Source organism: Branchiostoma belcheri, unplaced genomic scaffold, assembly GCF_001625305.1.
Source record: "Branchiostoma belcheri isolate BF01 breed outbred unplaced genomic scaffold, Haploidv18h27 scaffold54, whole genome shotgun sequence".
NCBI lineage: Eukaryota > Metazoa > Chordata > Leptocardii > Amphioxiformes > Branchiostomatidae > Branchiostoma > Branchiostoma belcheri.
Genome location: NW_017804176.1, coordinates 37,760 through 59,385, shown reverse-complemented (window position 1 = coordinate 59,385; position 21,626 = coordinate 37,760). Strand labels below are relative to the sequence as shown.

At 39.9% G+C, this 21,626-nt stretch overlaps 2 protein-coding genes across 2 annotated transcripts in view; one reads left to right on the top strand and one right to left on the bottom strand.

Annotated features, from left to right (window-relative positions):
* The window catches only part of LOC109481228 (cation-independent mannose-6-phosphate receptor-like), a 37,275-nt gene that overhangs the window by 13,056 nt on the left and 2,593 nt on the right, over positions 1-21,626 (bottom strand). The window contains exons 4-28 of the mRNA XM_019783769.1: positions 20,949-21,178; positions 20,309-20,471; positions 19,566-19,755; positions 19,125-19,231; positions 18,413-18,727; positions 17,933-18,082; positions 17,331-17,468; positions 16,732-16,903; positions 15,916-16,203; positions 15,389-15,554; positions 14,702-14,872; positions 13,992-14,207; positions 13,413-13,611; positions 12,714-12,910; positions 12,353-12,470; positions 11,820-11,995; positions 11,118-11,293; positions 10,415-10,563; positions 9,556-9,716; positions 3,125-3,356; positions 2,503-2,717; positions 1,989-2,121; positions 1,525-1,659; positions 919-1,181; positions 143-343 (exon numbers count right to left, since the gene is read on the bottom strand). Of these exons, the coding sequence (XP_019639328.1) occupies positions 143-343; positions 919-1,181; positions 1,525-1,659; positions 1,989-2,121; positions 2,503-2,717; positions 3,125-3,356; positions 9,556-9,716; positions 10,415-10,563; positions 11,118-11,293; positions 11,820-11,995; positions 12,353-12,470; positions 12,714-12,910; positions 13,413-13,611; positions 13,992-14,207; positions 14,702-14,872; positions 15,389-15,554; positions 15,916-16,203; positions 16,732-16,903; positions 17,331-17,468; positions 17,933-18,082; positions 18,413-18,727; positions 19,125-19,231; positions 19,566-19,755; positions 20,309-20,471; positions 20,949-21,178 (4,661 nt within the window). The remainder of the gene's footprint in view (positions 1-142; positions 344-918; positions 1,182-1,524; positions 1,660-1,988; positions 2,122-2,502; positions 2,718-3,124; positions 3,357-9,555; positions 9,717-10,414; positions 10,564-11,117; positions 11,294-11,819; positions 11,996-12,352; positions 12,471-12,713; positions 12,911-13,412; positions 13,612-13,991; positions 14,208-14,701; positions 14,873-15,388; positions 15,555-15,915; positions 16,204-16,731; positions 16,904-17,330; positions 17,469-17,932; positions 18,083-18,412; positions 18,728-19,124; positions 19,232-19,565; positions 19,756-20,308; positions 20,472-20,948; positions 21,179-21,626) is intronic.
* LOC109481229 (contactin-associated protein-like 2) lies at positions 4,122-8,898 on the top strand. Its single transcript, XM_019783770.1, has 6 exons — positions 4,122-4,689; positions 4,957-5,073; positions 5,645-5,782; positions 7,224-7,378; positions 7,825-7,957; positions 8,179-8,898. Exons 1-6 carry the CDS (start codon positions 4,293-4,295, stop codon positions 8,355-8,357), a joined length of 1,119 nt encoding a protein of 372 aa, XP_019639329.1. The 5' UTR covers positions 4,122-4,292; the 3' UTR covers positions 8,358-8,898.

Sequence of the window (21,626 nt, the reverse complement as noted above, 5' to 3'; positions counted from 1 at the left end):
ACTGTTACATTGCATTTGCAGGAAAAGAAGATGGTAGGAATAAAACTATTAGACTTGGAGTGTTAGCCTAACTTGCAACAGAGTGAAAAGAGGCTAATGATACAGTACTTGAGTTTATGTATGAGCAAGGCAAGAAACATACCACAGGATTTTTGTCATCTTCCTTCATACAAGCAGAAGCCCCCGGTGGACATCTGACCCCAGGGATGGGGTTCAAAGGTCGGCAGATGTTGATGTAGTACACCCCGGTCCCTCCTATCGAGGGCGCCATGAAGTGACCTTCAGCCTTGATCAGAGGGGAAAGGTCAAAGGAGTTTGTTCCGTTGTCCACGATGCAAGGGACCTGTGGGAACATAGTTTACATTACATGTAAATTTGACACATCGTTATGAAATCATTGTAGGAGGGCAAATTCTACTCTTGAACCCAGTTGTAAAACAGCATCAACAACGAAAGATATAATTAAGTATGACCTATTTTTGTACTGTATTACCTATCACAAATACAATACCAAGTAGCATTGTATATACTTGTGATATCATTTAACTTTTTGTCTATTCATCCAATAGCTTTTAAAACATCAGTTCTGGGGTATTCAATACAGCTCATTTCATTTATGCTACTTTCTTTATCCAGGGACAACATATTGCCACTGAGTGAGGTTTTTAAAAGTGCCCTGCAGGCATACATCATAATTCATCTATCAAATATTCACAGTCCATGAATACATGTATCCTGTAGAAATCTTGTAATGTTATAATTCTGTTCACATGTATTTTGATATCTGATAGTAACAGATAGTAATAAGCCTGTAAACCACATTGCCGTAAACCAATGATTAGCCAGAAGTGTTAGCCAGGGGTGCAACAACGCTGGCTATTGTTTACATCAGCACATTATAGAAACAAAAAGCCTGACCTGGGTTTCACAAGCCAGTGGTGTATGGAAGGAGAAATAGTAGGTACAGTCCTCCGACTCATCTATGAACACCGGCCTGCCGTTGTCCGTCCTGTTGGCGCACACGAAACTGACGACCGAGCTGCGCTCAAACTGGTCCTTGTGGCAGCGGGCGCCGTGTTTGTACGTCAGCTCCAGGCTACCCTCGTTGTAGTCCAGGTTGGAGTTAAACTTGCCGCCGCTGAACGTGCGAGTGCCATGGATCAGCTCGGCCTGACAGACACCTGTGGGAGAAAGCAAGCATGGCGGGGCTTGAAATGCGTTTTTGGGAATAGGTGCACTAGCTGGTGCACAAAACTTTTTGGGTACATCATAATAAAAAAAAATATATAAAATAAAATAAGTACTACAATGTACTTTCTACTAGAATGTTAGCAAAATCAATTTATACATGTTTGGAAGGTTGAAATTATTTCACTTTGCTGCCAGAACATGAGGAAATACATGTGTACATGAAGTCAATGACTAGTCAATGTCAGAAAGAAGAGGACCAAAGAGCTAGACTTAGTGACTGTACATATACTTAAAAAAAAATTATTTCAGTCCAAACTGGTACGTAGTGCATACCTAAGTCATCCCCGTCACACTTGGAGCCCTTCACAGCCCCACACACGTTAATCTGGTAGGCATGCTCCTTTGTCTGGTCCAGGACTTGGTAGTAGGAGTCTTTCTTATTCAGTCCATTCAAGTCAAACTCATAACCTAGCAGGACAAGGTAAAAGATATTCAACACTGATCTATAACATTGTTCTATCTTGCATGGATCTAAATGCTAGTAATCAGCTTTAAAATGAAATTAATCTGTAACTTTAAAAAGAAGAAATAAACAAAATTTTAAGGTAGAGTGATACAGATAGTAGGAACTATACACTTTACACTACAGATTCTATCAGTAACTGACAAAATGTTGATCTGGATGCTACTTGAAATGTCTGACAATTAAAAAAATCTTTCTAACTGCTTGAGTACTGTGTTACAGTTTTCCTGTGTATTACAATATAATAGAAGAATAACTGTACAGTAACGTTTACCTGTGAGGGGGTTCTTAGCCTTGCAGTTCCCTTCGCTGGGTTGTTCAGCCTTGAGAGGACAGGCCACATCAGTGAACCAGATGAAGGTGTAGATACAGCCATCAGTAGAGCCCAGGAACTGGGGTCCATTTCCCTATGGAAAACACAAACAGTATGTACCATAAGCTTCTTTATATCTAAGTAGTCTTATCAATGGACAGCATTTTTTTTTCAAAAGCATATCCTCAGGTCATTTAGTCTGAAATTACAAATGTATAGTTTCAATTTTTATTATCTCCTGATCACAGAGGCTTAAAAAGTACTGTGACTGTAAAAAAACCTTTCAGTTCTTACCAGTCCATTTGGACTGCTACTGCCAAGAGGTGATACATGTAGCTCGTTAAAAGTTCGTTTTGTTGTTAATCACTGACCTTAATAAGATCCCAGATGAAGAAATGTATCATTATAGAGTCATCTTTTTTGATGGAATCATCTTATGGGTACATGTACTTGTATTCAATCCATTCCCACTCACCACAGAATCTGCATCACACACAAATTTGATGACAGTCATTTTTTTCCTGGACCCGTCAGCAGTACAGTTTTCCCCCAGTGTGTAGTTGAGCACCAGGTTTCCGTCCTCGTACCACGGACCACTCTGCACCTCTCCCAGGTTCATGAACTTTTCACCGGCGTCACCAGCCTCCGGTAACTTCATACAGGCACCTGCGTTATAGGGACACTGGACACCTAAAATGATGTGAGAAAACAAACTATTGATGAAATACTTGGCACTTGGAGAGCACAGGTTTTGGTCAACATTTATTTCCCCCGTATTTCATGCCTACTTGTAGTTTTTGAAGCAGAATATACACAAGTCTTGAAGCAAAAAATACAATGTACATGTATCAAAGGAAGCTGATATGAAGATTGCCTCCTATCCTACAACGGCTAAAATTAAATATAATACAATACTTAGGAAAATTCATGGATCCATTTGATAACTAACAAACCACAAAGCAAACATAAAATTCATAAAGCAACAGAGTCTGGTGAAGATATAGCCTCCCTGTAAGAGCATTTAGGACGTGAGAAAATATAGAGAGGCAATCTGACGCAAGCTGTAACTGAACAAGTTGTGAACGAACAGGACTTGCCTCTGGAATGCACGACTGATCTGCACACATTGATGTAGAAGATCTCGTTGTTGGAGCTGCGTGATGTTGGGATGATCTCCCAGTTCCCGTGGGACAGAGACAGGGGGGTCAGGTCAAACTGGTTCCCCTCCTTGTCGTGGTAAACACACTCCACGATCTTGAAGGGGGGACAGGCGTACGATGTCGCCCACTCAAACACATACGTGCAGTCTGAGGTCTCATTGACGTAGACCTGGAAATGAAATAATAAGTGTCAAACTACAGAAAACTGAATGTTATAAACAACCTCAATTCAATTGATGAAAACGACTAACTTTAAAGATATAAGACTTATTTTGATTAGTTTAATGTATGCAAAAATTAACTCTTATGATTGTATACTATACATGTAGGTGTTTTCTGGAATTTTAAGTCCTAAATTCTTTTGAAAATTATGAATGTTTTCAATAAATGTGCTATGTAAATTATTTTGTTGATTGTCTCTTGGGATTCCCCCCCTCCCCTTCCAGTCTCATTGAGGAGTCAACTCAGTCTGCATACTAGTCTCCACACAAAAGAGCACAGAACAGGTCTGAACATGCATGATTTAAGGGGGATAGTAAGGGTCCGAGTAAACTAGTTTTAGGTATTATAGGATTACTTGATGGTCATATGACAAACGTTGATGTCACTGGGATTTCCCTATTCCTTTCAGTTTCACTGATGAGTCAGGTTTGCATTGTCCTTACATTTGTACATACAGTATGCCTTTAGGTATACCTAAAAGCTTTCATATCATTGGTCTCTGTACAAAACAGCACAGAACAGGTCTGAGCATGTATGCTATGTTGAAGCCTTGGGGGTATTCTAACTTTGAGGAAGTAAACTAAGAGCTACTTATTTTACAAAGAAGGTCATTTCCTTGATGATCACATGACAAAATGATGTCATCAAAAATCCCCTTCTCTTTGACTCTGCTCTGTCATTACATCATGTGCCAAACCTGTATAACCACTGACTCTACAGATTAAAGCTGCCTTACTTAACACTGTCACAACTGCCACACCTTGTTACGAACAAACCTGCCAAGTACTGTTCAGAAAGTGTACTGTAACTGTTACAGTTCTATTTAGGGCAGTTTCCTAATTTCTGAACAGATTTCTGACTCTTGATTGCAATCTAAGTCTTTATGAGTTACAGCATGAATCTGTTGGTGTCTCTTGCAGTTTTCTGTACTGCAGCACATGTCAGCTGTGGGCAGTCTACTCAAGAGGTGAGTGCTCGGTGTGACTACAGCAGGGGTGGGCAGGCTGCCTACACATTCGTGCTGCCACCTTCCAGTGTCCACAACTGTGGCTCTGGCTCTGACCAGGAGGGAGTGAGTCAACTCAGGGACATGGTACAACAACTGCAGACTAACGCACAACAACAGGAAACCAAGGTACAACAACTGGAGACCAAAGCACAACAACTGGAGACCAAAGCACAACAGCAGGAAACAGAGGTGCAACGGCTACTGACAAAAGTACAAGTACTTGAGACTAAGAGTTTGGAGGACAAGTGCGCTGAAGGACACAAGTTTCCAGGTCAGTTCAACATTCTATGTGTAAAACTTAAATTTTTGCAACTGTTACAGTGCCATTATCTAACTACTAATAAAAAAAAAATTTTAAAAAATATGTACTGACCGAATATGATTCCAGCTCATTGTTAATACTTTTTTTTTTCACCCAATGCCAACTACAATACATGAAGAAGTACTTTAAATTTATGGACCAGTAAACTTACAGTACTGTAACTGCAGTTGCAATACTAGTATACCAATTTGAAAACAATTTTTGCTGTATGTACAGGTGTGCCTTCCTGCTATCACCTGTGGAAGCTGGGATGTCGACAGTCCGGCTCCTACGTGGTGTCCTCAAATGTATCAGATGTGTACTGTGACTTCAAGAATTTAACCTTGCCACCAGGTATCAAAACATCATTACAATACATATTAAGCACCTACATTGTAAAAAAAGCTTATAGCTACATGTATGGTTTACAGAAATTTTGGAGCTGAATTTTGTTATTGCAAAACACATGTTCAAAAGGAAAACAAATTCCTTTAACTTTGATTGAAGTGATATTTTTTTAATGCAAGAAATATAATCTAACATCTTGCATAATTTGTATTTACTAATAATAATGTAACTTGTGTGTGTGTTTGTGTGTGTGTGTGTGTGTGTGTGTGTGTGCACATATAAATTCATTTACTAGGTATATGTATGAATAATTATGCATGTCTGTTATGTTATGTGTGCGTATATGTATGTGCATATGCATTTATGTATGTGCATAAATGCATGTGTATGATTGTGTATGACTTCTTCGTGCTGTGATGCATTTGACAACTACAGTGCAATGTATATACTGTTACAGTAACAAATTGATGAATGTACAATTGTACATGCACATGTACATGTATGTGCAGCACATGTAATAGCATGCCAATCTAATTCAGATCTACATGACTGTATGTACATGTAACTTCCTTCTCAGGTGAAATGCCCAGAAGCTGTTCGACCCTGTATGAGCGAGGTATGGTCTCAGGGGATTACATGATAGACCCGGATGGGCCTGAGGCTGGGGTGGAACCATTCTCTGTCTACTGTGACATGGACTACGTGCCTGGCAAAGGTCATTACAAACAAGACTTAGTAATTACATGTAAAGCAAAAATTGACTACTATAAGGCCACACCAATTCAATTTATTGTATCTTAGATTTTTTCAGAAAAAATATGAAGCGACAGGGTGAAAAAAAAAAAAAAAACAGGCCAAGGCACCCCATGATAGCCGGAAATGTTACGATATGAGCCATGAAGTCAACATACCAGGCTGGTTTATAATCAAAATAGATTTTAAACTTTTGATACAATGAAGTTGCATTGTTACATTGAAAAACTTAAACAACTAGGAAGAAAAGGACTTTCTTCAACCGTTAGGGCCAAAATATGTCTTTTGTTGAGCATTTTGCAGTTGATTTAGAACCAAAAACTTTTTTCTTTTGCAAAAAAATGGACAGGGCAAATCCGAGAAACAACAAATTAAATTGGTGTGGCCTAAGGTAAAGAATTATAGTGACTGTCCTTCAAATTACAATGTAGTAGTCTAGTTAGATACTAAGTAAGACTTCACATCTGCAACTTAAGATAAAAAAAGAATTATATATAATTGATACTTCAAAAATAAAATTATACATTTTGTATCTTTATTGTATCCGCATCAATCAGGCACTGCTGTTCCAAAAGAATCAGAACCTAATACTAACTAGAAAGGCCAATATTTGCTTTGGAGCAAATACAGCGATGGGTTCACCACATTTTACGACATGGCAGGGAAAGAATGAGAAACACAAGGGAAAACAATGATTTACATTGATATAACTATAATATGAAGTAACATACAACTAAAACAACAGTTGGATAGCTATTCCTAACATTATTGGTTAGGATTTTTAATTGCATAATGCAAACTGTTGATTTAAAAAAAAAAAACGTTCATGCCCCGCATTCCAATGCTGGAGCAGGAAAGCTTGAAATACCTACCAAAACACTTGAATACAGACATACTGTCAGTATGGAAATGCTCTGTGCAGGTGTTAATCAAGTTAAATCCCAACAGCCAATCAGCAAGAAGAATAGAGGAAAGCTGCATGCCTATTGGTTGATGCCCTGCATTCCATTGTGATGACTCATGCCCAAACGTGGTACACTAACACAGTAATACATTTGCTATAACACAGCCAAAAAACTCAAATAAAACCATTATAAAAGCCTGTATCACAAAAATTTATAAAACGCCTGGGGGTATTTGCCCACTGTACCTCCATACCAAATTTCAGGACCTTAGGCCCTAAAATGAAGAAGCTGAATCCATTTAAAAAAATGGCAGGAGAAGAAGGAGAAGGAGAAGGAGAAGAAACACCAGAAAAAGCAATATGGTTTCACCACACCCACTTCGTGGTGTGGTGAACCCATAATAAGTATTTTTACAAAGACATGACCACTGAATCAACAGAATACCTGTAAGATGACCTCGGTTTTTGCCCCCCTCCCCATGTTGTTCTGCCCAATCAGGCGAGACTGTGATCAGCCATGACAGTGAGGCACGTACCCCTGTGACGAGTCATAGTGCACCTGGTTCCTACATGCGTGATGTCACCTACCACGCTTCCTTGGACCAGATCAGAGCTCTGATCTACATCTCTGAGTCGTGCAGGCAGTTTATCAAGGTAGCATTATTACAGCTCATTGACAGATTACTTACTTACAAAGTACTTAGTACTTAGTTTGAGCTCCTGCCTACTTCATAATCAGTTTCAGAGTTTTCCATCTGTGAGCCAAGATACTTAAAAAGTTTTTGACCACCTCTCATCGGAAATTCAAAAATTCAACTGTTTTTTCCTGTTGCTCACATATAACGTTAGGTGTTGACAAGTTCTAAGATCATTAGCGATGCTGAACAAGAGTGGTGGATGTCAATCGAAACGTCCAGAAATTATCTCGAGTCCGTAATTCATTCTGTAGTAGAGTTTGAATTTCCTTTGACATTTAATGATTAACTGCAATCCTACAAAATGTACATTGTAACAAGACCATCTCTGAGAGTTTATGTATTATACATGCACAAAGTCTACCTTTCTGAAGATGATAAACATTAATTTTGCTCCTGATACAGTATGAGTGCTTCCAGTCTTTGATGAACGATGCTAATACTGACTACGCCTGGTGGGTGACCTGGGATGGCAGGAAGGCAGACTACTGGGGAGGGGCTACCCCTGGCAGTGGCATGTGTGCATGTGGTGTAGAAGGTAAGAGCTACATGTACATGTACTTCAACCACATGCATTTAAACACAAAAATGGGGAAAAATGGGTATACATATATATACATATATACATATACATATATATATATATTACACATCCAATATTCCATGTTGGCAAATTCTTAAACCTGTTTCAGAGAGAAAAGCCACTTATAGTGATGTACAAAATGTATGTTAACTGTGCTTTTTCAAATGTGTTCCCAGGCACCTGTGACAAAGGACAAACCAAGTGTAACTGTGACAATAATGACACGGCCTGGCGAGGAGATGAAGGATTCTTGACCCACAAGCCAGACCTGCCCGTCACTCAACTCAGGTTTGGAGACACTGCTAGCCCCTTTCATTTGGGTTTTCATCGTCTGGGAAAACTCAGGTGTTCTTAAGATTTTACCAACACTTTAGTTAAGGTACCATAGTCCATAATATGCATTTAATTACTTCAATGGTAAGTCAGGTAACTAATAGTAATGGCAATGGTAGTTAAAATCTGGGTGGCACAGTGCAGATTCTAAATTTCAACTAGGCTAGCAGTAATTAAATACTTGGTGGTCCAGCATATAAAAAAGGTACAGACTGTACTATGCAAAATCCAGATTTTTCACTGTTTCCCTTACTATAGATGTTTCAATTTTGCATCAGAATTTTGCCTGTTGAAACATTTGAAAACTTATACTTAGTGAATAGGGTTATCAGTCTTTAGGTTTGGGGTATGATTTTCATTTAATAACCTGTACCGTGTTCTCACCAGGATTTTTTCACAGCATAGGGGTCAGGTACAAAAGGACAACTTTCACGGTGCACTCACAATCCCCTGAGACACTGTTTCTCGCTAATCAAGGGCCAGATTTGGTGAAGTTAAGGTTTTCCCTTTGCTATAGTTTCATTCTGTTATATTTTCATTTTTTGCAAGATTTGTGAAGGTTCTCCCCCAAAAAAGAACCCTATGCTGGTTGAAAGACAGCATAGGGGTCCAAATCACAGCATAGGGGGTCCAAATCACAGCATAGGGCCCCTATGCTCAAAAGGCCTGGCGAGAACACTGCTGTAAATGTACAAACATTCACTATTGCTGTCAATTTATGTAATATGTAATATCTATGGATGGATGAAGCTTAGCATGTCAGTTATTCTCACTGTTAAACGTTGTCAGTGTTAAAAATACCCATCTGCAGTCTGCATTTTGCAGAGACATTTTCAATATTGCAGAAGAAAAATTAAGCAAGTTGAACCTGCAATTTTGCAGACTGAATAAATCAGGCTAGGGGTTTAATGGTGTTTGTGTTTACTACTGACTCTATAATATACATTCAAGTAATTTTGCATGTATCTTTCAAATTGCATGTGCAATGTAAAATATGCAATTTTGTATATGCCATGGGTTTAGATCCAGACTTTTAAGTGTGTTTTTGCAGAAAGTATTTCCTAATTTCAGAACAAAATTTTGACTTTCTGCAATATTGCAGAAAACTGAAAAGAAGTAATATTTCTACCACTGATTGCGTAACACATTCAACTTGAATTTGATGCTATCTCAATCTAATTTTCCACTCATGTTTCAAATCCTGAATAAAGAGTCCTTACCGGTCCAGGTTTGGGTCCGTCCTTACACCTCCCGTCAGCACAGTGGTCGCAGTAGAAGTTGATGGCTGTAGACCGGTTATACACAGTGTGGCACTTCTCCCCACCGGTGTAGTTTAACAAGATCTGCCCATCTTCATACACAACTGTCTTGTTAAATGTACCTGCCAAATACAAAATGGTCCTTAAATGGTGCAATAGCTCAATTGGTAGAGTGCTCGCTTTGTAACCGGGAGGTCGTGAGTTCAAACCCCGGCCGGGTCATACCAAAGACTTTAAAAATGGTACACACTTCTTTCTCTGCTTAGCACTCAGCATCTATGAGAAAGGGTGTGGGAAGGTCAAACACACAGCACTACCAGCGGACCAGCCCCCTGCTGTAGTGCATAGCAGTCACCCAAGTGTCACCCAAGGGTTACAGAAATGGATATGGGCACCACCCTACGCTCTGCATAAGAGCATGGGAGACCTTTCCTTCTCCTTTCCTTAAATGAAGATTTTAAGTGTCTTATAATATTATAATAGCTCAGAGTTACACTTACAAATGTACGAATTCCACTTGTAGAGTGTTCCAGCAAGTTTTATGTGTTCACACCTTTTTAACAAACTGTTCAACGCCCGATTTTTCAAACATAAACTTTTAAAAATTCTTTTTCTTAGACTGACTTTAAACATTGTAAGTCATAGAAAAATAATTTGAACTGTTCTCTTTTAACATTTTACATTTTGTATCATGCATACAAAATAACAAATTGGAGATGAATTTTTGTCCTCATGTATTTCCTCGAGCTCACTGATATATAATGGATGCTCACTTTTAGTAGTAAGACATTTTTTCTGACATAAAGCATAAACTTCTTACCAGTAACATGGGCCACCACTGGTTCAACCCCAGGCAGGGTCTTCTGACAGGAGCTGACATCTTTATGTACCTTAGCGTCGCACATCCCCGTTCCCTCATGGAGCGGTCCGCACACATTCAGACTGTACTCATACTGCTGGGTTCTCACTCTGTAAGATGGACAATGTCGACAGAATGATACACAATGAATTAGACAGTGTGAAAATTTAAAGTGAAAATAATAATGTCATGTAGTTTTGTTGGGGTTATCCCCCCAGGAATCTTTGAAAACTGCCAATAGGCGACATGTATTTCCTGGTTAAATAAATAAACAAACAAACAAACAAGGAGACAGCTGAAAGTCTTTTGAATGCCACCCCTTCTAAACTTTTAATTCAATTCAAGTCTTATAATGTTTGTGCCAGACCTAATGTCGTAGTCAAAACTGGAAGTACGTTTTGTGAGTGGTAAGGTATACAGGTATGACAGTAGTGCGCAATGAGGAAATTTGGAAGGAGCTATTTTCTAGTAACATCATTTTGCATCCAAAGCTATCACAGCAAATATAAAGTTTAAAAATTTGCCATTGCTTTGGATATATATCAGACTACTAGGATGAATTTGTTTTGAAGGAAAAGGACCCATGGTTACTAAATAAATATTAATGCAATACTAAGTTTGCTAAAATCTTAGGACGTTCTATATTGACATTGGACTTCCCTACCTGTAATCATGTGTGTAGTTGTACAGTGGGGAGAGGTCAAATTCAAATCCATACAGCGGATCCCTCACACGGCAGTTGTTCCCGACAGCCCTCCTGATTGGACAGGCACTCGGGGTACGCCACAGGAAGGCGTACTCACACCCGTCCTGTGTCGTGGTCTGAAACGTTGGGGTGCCCTGAAGAGAGGACAATGAACAACAGTCATCAAACCATGCTCAAGATTACATTGTAGCCTTCTAGTGAAGAGTAAGATAATTCATTGCTGGCTGAAATGTATGGTACCCCTAAAAAGTCTTCTAGGGCGCATACGTCAACAAAAATATGTTAAAGATAAGCATAAGAGTTATAATTACTACAGACATACTCTCTGTAATATACAAAATTCCGGCCATAAAAATGATGGCAATAAATCATACAATGTTCATGGAGATTTGTATTCTGACATTCTACCTTCTACATTTCATGTACACATACATACCAAATACAGATCTGACATCTTTAGGTGATAAAGAAAGTTAGTGATAAATAAATTCATCTGTCAGCAAAAGATCTCACCAACTGAACAAGACTTGTGTTCACTAAATGTTCATCTAACTTGACTTGATATATGGTAACTATGGGCCATGAGAACCTACCTGAGTGAGTGAGCACTCGAACACAATGACCATGCTGTTACAGTAACTATAGACCATGAGAACCTACCTGAGTTAGTGAGCACTCAAACACAATGACAGTGCTGTAGTGTACGTTGTCTCGGCACATGTCCCCATTGTAGTACCTGATGGACAGGGAGTTTCCTGCAGCCTGGGGGTTGGACTGCACCACCCCCAGGTTCTTATTCCCCAGGGGGCCGGTCATACAGGACCCCAGGGGACCACCTGGGGAGGGGGAAGGCCAAGGTCACATTTTACTGAGCCTAAGTTATTCCTAAGCACACCAAGCTTATACACCAAGTAGACTTTAAAATGCTTGAGGGAAGAGGATCATAATACACTGTAATTATTGTGGATGCTACATGCAGAGCCACTGATCTAGCACTGAACAGAATGCATGATTTTACAATTCATGACTACTATAATGCTGTAAAGAGGTAGGTTACTAATAACTGAAAGAAAAAAAAATTTCGTCTTCTCAATCAAGTTTGTCTCCTTCTTTTACGAATTAAACAAAATTAATGTCCTTGGCAGAAATGTGTGCTGCTGTGATGTACATGTAGAGCACATGACTGTATGTACCTGGGCAGCTGTAGTCCATGTTGTCAGTAACGACCAGAGGCCGACACACGTTGATGTGGTAACGCTCGTCTTTGTGTCCTGGAGTGGACTCTGGGTTCAGGGGTTCCCAATTACGGTCCTGGAAAAACATCAAAGATTGATTGATTGAATTATTATTCTATATACTAGAATATAGAAGTGGCACTAACAATAACTTAAAAATATGTTTCTTATGTCATGTACATCTAGACTTAGATATAACAATAGTAAAATATCACAAAGTTTCCAACATCTACCGTCTATCTTTGAGAGATATGGTCTTTCAAATGTCAAATTCTCTGATCACAGATTAAGACAAAAAGCACACAAAGACAAAACTAACCGTTCGAGACAGCGGAGTGAGATCATACAGATTGCCAGCCGTGTCTGTGACCAGACAGTCCACAGGAGCAGGGGGGCAGGCCAGGGACGTGGCAAACTCAAACAGGAAGGCCAGACCCTCCTGTCGCAGGAACTTGGGCTCTCCCAGCGCCACTTGTGTACGGCACACGAAGTGGATCATCACACTCGTCACTTGTCCTGCAGGAAAGAAGACAATTGGTATAACAAACAGAATCTTCAACAAGATACAGGTGGTTGCCTTAACAGAAAGTAGACAAATTGCAAACTACCTGTCTTTATTCAAACAACAAGGGGTTTTTCAAACAACTGCCTGTCACCCTGTTTCAGGACAACAATGACTAGTTCTAGTATGTATCTTGGGACTGCATTAAATTTTTAATTTTGCCACAGCATGATCTAACTCCAATCAGAACTTACATTGTTGCCCTGAAGGAAGGCATTTAATATGATGTTCTTCACTCTACCCAGGTGTAAAATGACTTCAGTTGGCGAGGTACATTGTAAAAGGCAGTGGAGGGATTGGGATGGGCTTCACCTTCTAATACCATGCAAATCCACTGCCCCTATGGCCTCAAAAAAGTCTGTAGGACTAGACTACCCTTTTAGACTGGACACATCACACTTCATGACTAGTCTTCACCTCTGCATGTCAACAACAATAAGGAAGATCTCCACATACCTGACCCCTCATCCCGGACTCCGTAGTACCGGAGAGTCAGCTGTCCTGCGTCTGAGAACTCCAGCTGGGCATCGCGGGCGTGTGCGAGTGCCTTGTTCTTACCCGAGGAGACGGAGCACACACTCGCGTCTTCACAGTGCCCATCTCCGTCACAATACTGGGGACAGCCATCATCCTTCACACTTCCACAGATGTTCAACTGGGAAAAAGATTTAGGTATAAAACCTTGGTATAAAACTTGTTGTATGATACCTGATAGTAAGTCTAAAATTAGATAAAAGAATAATAAAATAAAATAAAAAAATAGTAGGCTAAACTTTGTCCACTAACAGAAGCACAATTCTTTACTTTTGGTTAGTAATACCTTTTCTTAAGTTTACAATGTAGCTCTTCCAAGATAAAACACGCCAGGAAAGAAAAGACGCAAAAGGATCTTTCATGCTTTAACATCGTAAACCTATCTTCAACAAGGTTGTTGTTCTTGTTCGAAAAAGGTCCTGCCAGCCCTAGAAAAAATTTTTCTGCCATGCACAATTACCTACTGGTATTCCAAGACAAGATTTTAAGAACACCCCCTACCCTAAAAGCCTGCCCATCACTACTGGTGACATCGTAGTATTTCTTCTGTGTCCTGTCTCCTCTGGTGAGAGGCTGGAGGTTGAAGATGTAGCCAGAGTTGGGATCAGGGATGGTACAGTCCTCCTGTGTCTCCACCTTTATCCCGCAGGCCGCCTCTGTCTCCCAGGTGAACACAAATTCACACCCCATCTGCTCCAGGAACCGGGGGCTGCTCGACTGGACACAGACACATACAGTACATCAGCATTGAACACAATTTTTGTAACCTCTTCATCATGTAAGATTATTAGAGCTGTACCGAACAAGCTTTCGAGTTTAAATAAAGGCTTACTACTACTACTACTACTACTACATGTACATCTATTAGACAAATTTTTGGTGTATGGATTTAGGTAGAAGTCTAGATCTGTAATACTATCTATATCTCAACTAGTATGGCCAATCATCTTCAAGTCGACAGAACACAAAAACACAAAACATTAGCATTGCTGTTTACAAAAGTTGTAAACCTGTTACAAGGAAATTGCTGCAATGTCTAAAACATACAAGCAAAAAAGGAACTTAAATAACTTACATTTCAGTAACTTACCGTGAAAAAGACATCATAAAATAATCTAAGTACTGATCATTTTAGATTAATTTTGGATGCTCATTATCCAGTCTGGCATTCCCTAGAAGTGCAGAAGAGTGAGTTTCCACACATGACCTACCAGACTGCCCCTCTGACAGATGAGGTGGATCTTGGTGGTGTAAGTCCTGGCCACGCCGTCTGGCCCTGTACACGGCCCACCGTTACTGTAGGTCAGCAGGAGATGACCCGCCTGGCCCTCGATAGTGGGCCGGGACTCAGCCATACCCATGTTGGGAAGGGTCACCGCCTCCTGGGTTGGCAAAGACAACAAGACATTTTCAGTCATCATCATCATCATCATCAATCATCCTCCGAAGAGGTGGAGCATACAAAGTTAGATCTCCAGAACGTTCTGTCCTTCATCACAGAGATAAGTTCCAGGCCCTGCAAGCCTGTTTTAAGAGGTAAGTCAGATACAGATTCAGATTCATATTTCTATTTCCAATGACATAGCAGGTACACTAATAAATGTACCTGAAATGCGCCATTGATCACAAAGCAGCAGTTAGTGTTAAAAATTCAAGTATACACATCATAATACAAACATTATGGAACAGAATCCTCACAGTCAGAATAATCTCAAATAATTTACAAATTAAATGTTTCTGATGCAAATGGTAGTCATGTTTGTGCATGTGTTACAGTCTAGCTCAGTCATTAGTCTAGTCTATCATTTACACTGTGACTAGGATACAGCATAAACACAAATGCAAGGCTTACAAGTAGGGAGAAATTTTAACATTTAAGTCAAATTCAGAAAAATCACCTCTCCATTAGCAAAGCTTGTCTGGCACACGGCAGCGTAGGTGTCACAGCCGGAGACAGGGTTGATGGGGCGGCACACGTTGATGTAATACTTCTTCTTGTTGTTTGGGTCCGAGTCATCCAGATACGACCAGTTCTCACCGTTGTCGTCTTCTGACTTAGCCAGGCTGGAAAAAAAAATGACACCAGATTTGTTAGCTTTTGTTATGACACTATCATAGAAAAATGAGTGCTAACATGAAAAATAGACTTACATTCTTAGTAGCATGTTGTTTATCATTGTTTTGTCTCTGTATATGTATCAGTATAGCCGGTATAACTGCCATTCGGCGTAACTAACCAGCTTGTCTCAGCATATTAGTATTTACCAGTCCTTTGCACTGTAACTGAATTGGATTTTTATCTGGGCCCATACATTTTACAATTTTTCAAAACCCTAGTAACCTACAGTTGAAACTTGAAAGATAAAGGTTAGAAAGCCATTAGAAATTAGGGTATTATAATAAATTGTAATGTGTGTGCACCTACCTTGAGAGATCATACTGTGTGTGTGTATTTGGGTCTGTCACCACACATTCTATCGGCTGTTCAGGACAGGCGTACTTGGTGTACCACTTGAAGTAGTAGAAGTGGTTGTCTTCTGCCAGAAACTGTGGCTGACCGGGGCCGGCTTTAGGGTCGCACAGGAAGGCGATGTGAGTGGACCTGTTGACTTTGTCGTGGTACAGGTCCCCTCCAGAGTATGTCAGGTTTATCAGTCCATCGTAGTAGTTCAGATGAGAGTTGAATATACCAAGGCTTTTGGCATTGTTGTTGCTGGAAAGAAAAAGATAAAAGTTTTTTTCTTTGTTTTTCCTGTGACATCATACTTCACCCATTCATAACTTGTCCCTCAAACTCTGAATTCAACAACAATGGTTACCCTTTATTAATTATTAAGTACACTGATATCGGTTTGGAATCTTCCTAGTATGATTGTCGGTCAGATGGTACATGTATGATTATAACAAGACTCAATATTTCTTTTAACTATTGCAGCTGGGATGTACCTCAGTACTTCAAATTGGTCTACTTATGACATCATTTTGGAAGTCAAAAGTAACAAAATTCATCATTGGTCCTATATGACATCTTAATTCATGTCAATGATGCCATGATCAATCTGTTGGTATGTTAATTTTATTTCATCTCTGATCAAAACACTGCATTTCTGTTTCCTTCTAGTTGTAACTGTACACTATAATTCTGTTTTATCTTATACATTTAGACAATGGACTTTTCCTTAAGACTGCATTAAATTTACATCCTATTTTATTACTGAATCATAGTCAAATTTTGTCGTACCCTCTGTCGACCTGGCAGGCTCCAGCCTTGGGGTTTCTGTCTTCACAGCTCTTTGTCCCGTTGATGTCACCGCAAACATTTATCAGGTAGTCATATTTTCCGTTTGTCACATTGTAGAAACTGTCTGCTGTGGTACCAGCTCTGGACAGTGGAGTCAGATCGAAGGAGAAACCTGCGCAATTTGTGATATATGTCATCATGTTAAAAGTCTTTATTCGCGTTCACTGAAAGTATTTGACATCAATCATTACGCTACAAAAACTAAAAATCTAAGCATGAAAGTTCATCTGTGTTGGTATATAACATTATGACAACAGTTAAACTGTTATCATAACTAAAAATCTACTTCTTCAGCATCACTCATCTTTTAAATTGTGTTTTATCTCATCTTGTAATACATTCAATAAGAATATACCTTAAGGTCTTTGCGCTCAATCAGATGATGTAATATGGCAAAACTATTGCTGCCAGGATGGACCTCAGTACTTCAAATTGGTCTACTTATGACATCATACTGTGAGTCAAAAGTAATAAATATTCATCATTGGTCCAAGTCCAAGTACATGTATGAAAACATTAAGAGAGGACAGAATTTGTACCTGCATCATCGTCGAAGACCCTACAGTCGTAGCCACTTTTGCGACCCAGTGGGCAGGCTGCAGCCGTGTGCCACTCAAACTCGTACAGACACTTCTCATCTGACCTTCGCAACAGCACAGGGGCACTTTCAAGGTCACCTGGGTGGGACAGTCACAAAGAACAGCATTGTACAGATTGTACATTTAAATCTGTCTCTACTATATCAAGGTTGTCTTGCTGTTAGTATACTTTTTTCAGATTAAGGTTAGTTTAACTTATTAAAAACCATAAACAAGCCTTGAAATGTAGACGTTTACCACAAGGACTGCCTTTAAAATCTGGAAAATGTCTAGGCCAGTGTCCTATCTCTTATACTATAGACAATACTTTAACTATGTGTACAGTCACACCTGTACAAGTGAACACCTCTACAAAAGGACCACCAGCCAATGTGACCACTTTTTGGGGGTCCCTTAGACAATTTTCTAATTGACGCAAGCATTTAGAAGCCTGTCTACAGTGACCCAGATTTCACTGGTCCTGAGTGGTCTTCTTGAACAGTTTTGACAGTACCAAAAGGGGACAGTCTTTAAATGTCCTGTAAACCATGTGTAAGACCCACCAGGACTGCAGACCAGCCTGATGACAGTTGACCAGGTTAAACTGTTGTGACAGGAGTCCCCGTCTGTGTAGGTCAGTTTGATGTGGTTCCCCTCCAGTACAGGGTCTGTCTGGTACCTTCCTATATTTGTGGTACCACCACCTGTATCACCTGTACATGATGACAAAACAAAAGACAGTTCTGCTAGCTTCTGCAAGTACATGAATGAAGCTCAGATACGGGAGTTGTATTGTAAAGAATCTATGTCGAATTCATAGTGTTGAAAATTTAAAAAAGTGGATGGGGTCAATGTTGGAACACTCCCATCTCTCATGATCTCTGTTTCTATCACCCCATTAGCCCTAGCAGTGGCCCTACCGCCGTACAGGCCACAGCAGTAGGGCCACTGGTACTAAGAGTGTGTTCAACTCTCATACCCTTTGAACTTTGAGCTACTTTCAAGTTTTAGTTATTATACAAATGTAAGAGAACCACGCTTACTGATAGCACAAGCAGCAGCCCCCTGTGGACAGTCAGCAGCCTGTTCCAGCGTGATGACCTCCCCGCACACGTTCATGAAGAACCGCTCGTCGTTGTCCCCGCCCTCGTGCTCGTGTCTCCCGTCCAGTGCCTCCCAGTTCAGCGGGCCCTCCTGCACCAGCGTGGACAGGTCGTAACGTTTCTTCCCGTCGGGCGAGCTCACGCGACACGAGCGCCCCTCCTCGTGCTGCAGGCAGGCGTAGCTGGTATCCCAGTCAAAGAAGTAGGAACAGTCCTCTTCACCGTTGAACACTGGTCTGCCTCTGCCATTGTTATCTATGGTGAAAGGAGGGGTTAGATAATTAATCACAGTTTGAAAAGCTGTATAATGTGCAAGGTTAGACATAGAACTAAGGGTATTTCTAATGCTTTGAAATATAGGCTTAAAACAGCCTGATTTCACAAAATGATCTTAGACTAGAATCATACTCTTTCTGTGCTCAATTCAAATCGCGTATGACATGAGATACCAAACAAAAGACCGATCATGGCTCATACTCGTATAATAAATGTAAGAAGCATACTTGTATAATAAATGTAAGAAGTAATTTCAATCTTTCTTTTTACCATTTTTTTGCTGACATATTTTTGTAAAAGAGAGAAGGAGATGGAATTGCTACAGCACAACAATCTACAACCAAGAAGTATTGTGGAAGTTGGCTTGTGGTCTGACCTGCAGTTTTGTTACACCTGAATGTGATGACTGAGGTTCTGTTGAAGCCGTTGTGTCTACAGACTTCACCATGTTTGTATGTCAGGGTCAGCTCTCCGTCACTGTACCTGAAATGACAACAACAAATGTCTTTATATACATTAAAGGAAGAGATATATGTATCAGCCAAAAGACTAATTTTTACAATTCACTGAAAAGAGAGGAGTGTAGAGCATTTCTAATAAAATATCTGTATTTTCTACCTTCTAAACTTTGAGTCTTTCCCAGGAATCAAGATGTGTGTGTGTGTGATACTCAACACTATGTTAGCATTGACCTAAAGATATTTGTTATTATGTTTAGCATACACTATCTGTCACTATTCAAAAGAAACATAAATGTCATATCAATTTTTCATGCAAATCTTAGATAATACATGGAAAATGTAAAAACTACACAAACCTGAGAGTATGTCCTGTTGCTCCTGCGATATGAGCAGAATCAGCTGAAGTCTGACACACGCTCGTGTGACTTCCATCTGGATCATTGTCCCCACACTGTATGCCTACAGCCCCGCACACATTCAGCCAGTAGTCGTATGTCTTCCCATCATCTCCAGTGGTAGTCACCTTGTACGGCCAGGGGTTTGTTCCTAGGTGGAGTGAAATGCACATTTTTGTCTTCTAAGACTGTAAAATAAACTAGATAAACTAGCTAATTCAGCCAATAGTCCTATGTCTTCCCATCCTCTCCAGTGGTAGTCACCTTGTAAGGCCAGGGGTTTGTTCCTGGGTGGAGTAAAACTAAAAGGCACATTTTTGTTTTCAAAGACTAAAATAACCTCGATAAAATGGAAGACACTATATACAGCTAATGTCATCTAGTCAGCTTTCCAAAACTCTAGGGAGACCAATCTATTGTTAGTGTCATTATTAACATATTTTGTAAGTTTTGCTATTGTAAGAGAATTTGTAAGACAATTTTTGGATCCAGTTTCCCTGTCAATTTTCATCCATGCATGCTGTCAAATGATGTTTCCTGTTTCCTAAACCTTCTCCCTCCAATACATCCAATTATATACATACATTTATTTGGTACCTAAAAGATACTTCATCACAAACAACGCTAACATTTTATCACTCTACCAGGTCACTCACTCTAAATCCATTCTAACTTACTTAGTATCAATTACTGTATGACTTTACCTTCTTGTACACGTAGTGGTGACAGGTCAATGTCAATGTCGTGTTGTTGTTTACTGAAGCTGCAGGTTGTTGTTGTAAGGTACTCGGCAGGACAGGCGTACTCCGTCCACCACTCCACCTGGTACTGACAGTCTGTGTCCAGAGTCAGGAGTGGGTCCTTACTCTGACAGATACAGACAAACAATATTCACTGTTTTAGATCCTCTATCGATCTTTCCATTATAGTTCCATAGGTGACACTACAGTACAGGAATATATACATGTAACATAAGTTTAAAAGGACCAAACAGGATGGCACTCGGATACTGAAGTTTTCTTTTACACAATTTTCTCACCTACGTGCTTACGTTTCGGTGTCTATCAGACACCTTCCTCAGAGCTTCTGACTGGAGTTCTGCTTCTTGCCATGATCTAGTATCCTATACTTTACCAACCTGATGAAACTATTTTCGGAAGGATGGCACTTGCTAAACGGAAACCTCCTCTAAAGCAGCATATTGGCTTTCGGGATGAAATTTCTACAGATAGATTCTGGTATATCTCACAAGTAAGACTGTACTAATTAATCCTTCTAACTTCTAAACCTCATAATGTATATACATTGGTATATAAACAACTATAGAAAACATGAGATACTCACCCCACCCCTTCCATCACCATTTGGACAGACAAACGTGATGTGCACAGTTGGTTTGACCCCGTTACACCCTGCCGGGGCGTCCCCGTCTGTGCCGTTATAGTGCAGGAACAGCCGGCCCTCCTCCCCCATCTGTAGGTCCGTAGTGGGACGACCCATGTCCACAGCTTCTCCACCAATCACACGACAGCCTGCTGTACCAGGGGGGCAGGAGGAGGTGGGAGCTCCTGTTTCTGGAGACAGATAGAAAAAGTATACCTTACATGTACATCCTATGGTTATCATTAGATATAACCTCATAATGAGTTTAAGTACCACATATACAAGCAATCATTGTAGGAATTATTAGTAGGCAAATTATTGGTACAGGTAAATCAACCTATGTAACTACAACCTCCTTTTTCTTAGAAAGCTGTGTAACATGCTGTTAAAACACGTGCAAAAGCTGTTTAAACTGCATGCATGTGGTTATTGATAATGCATAGCCATGTGCGATTACACGAAAAACATTCAATGCAATTTAAACGAAAAGTGCGCAGCTTTTAAACGCATTATAATGGAAAAAAGCATTACTTTAATTAATCTCATTTTGCACAACTTTTGATTGAGATCTACATGCATGTAGATGGGAAGTTGTTGAAAATCTGTCCTGTATGTCACATAAAAGACTGTTTTGCTATT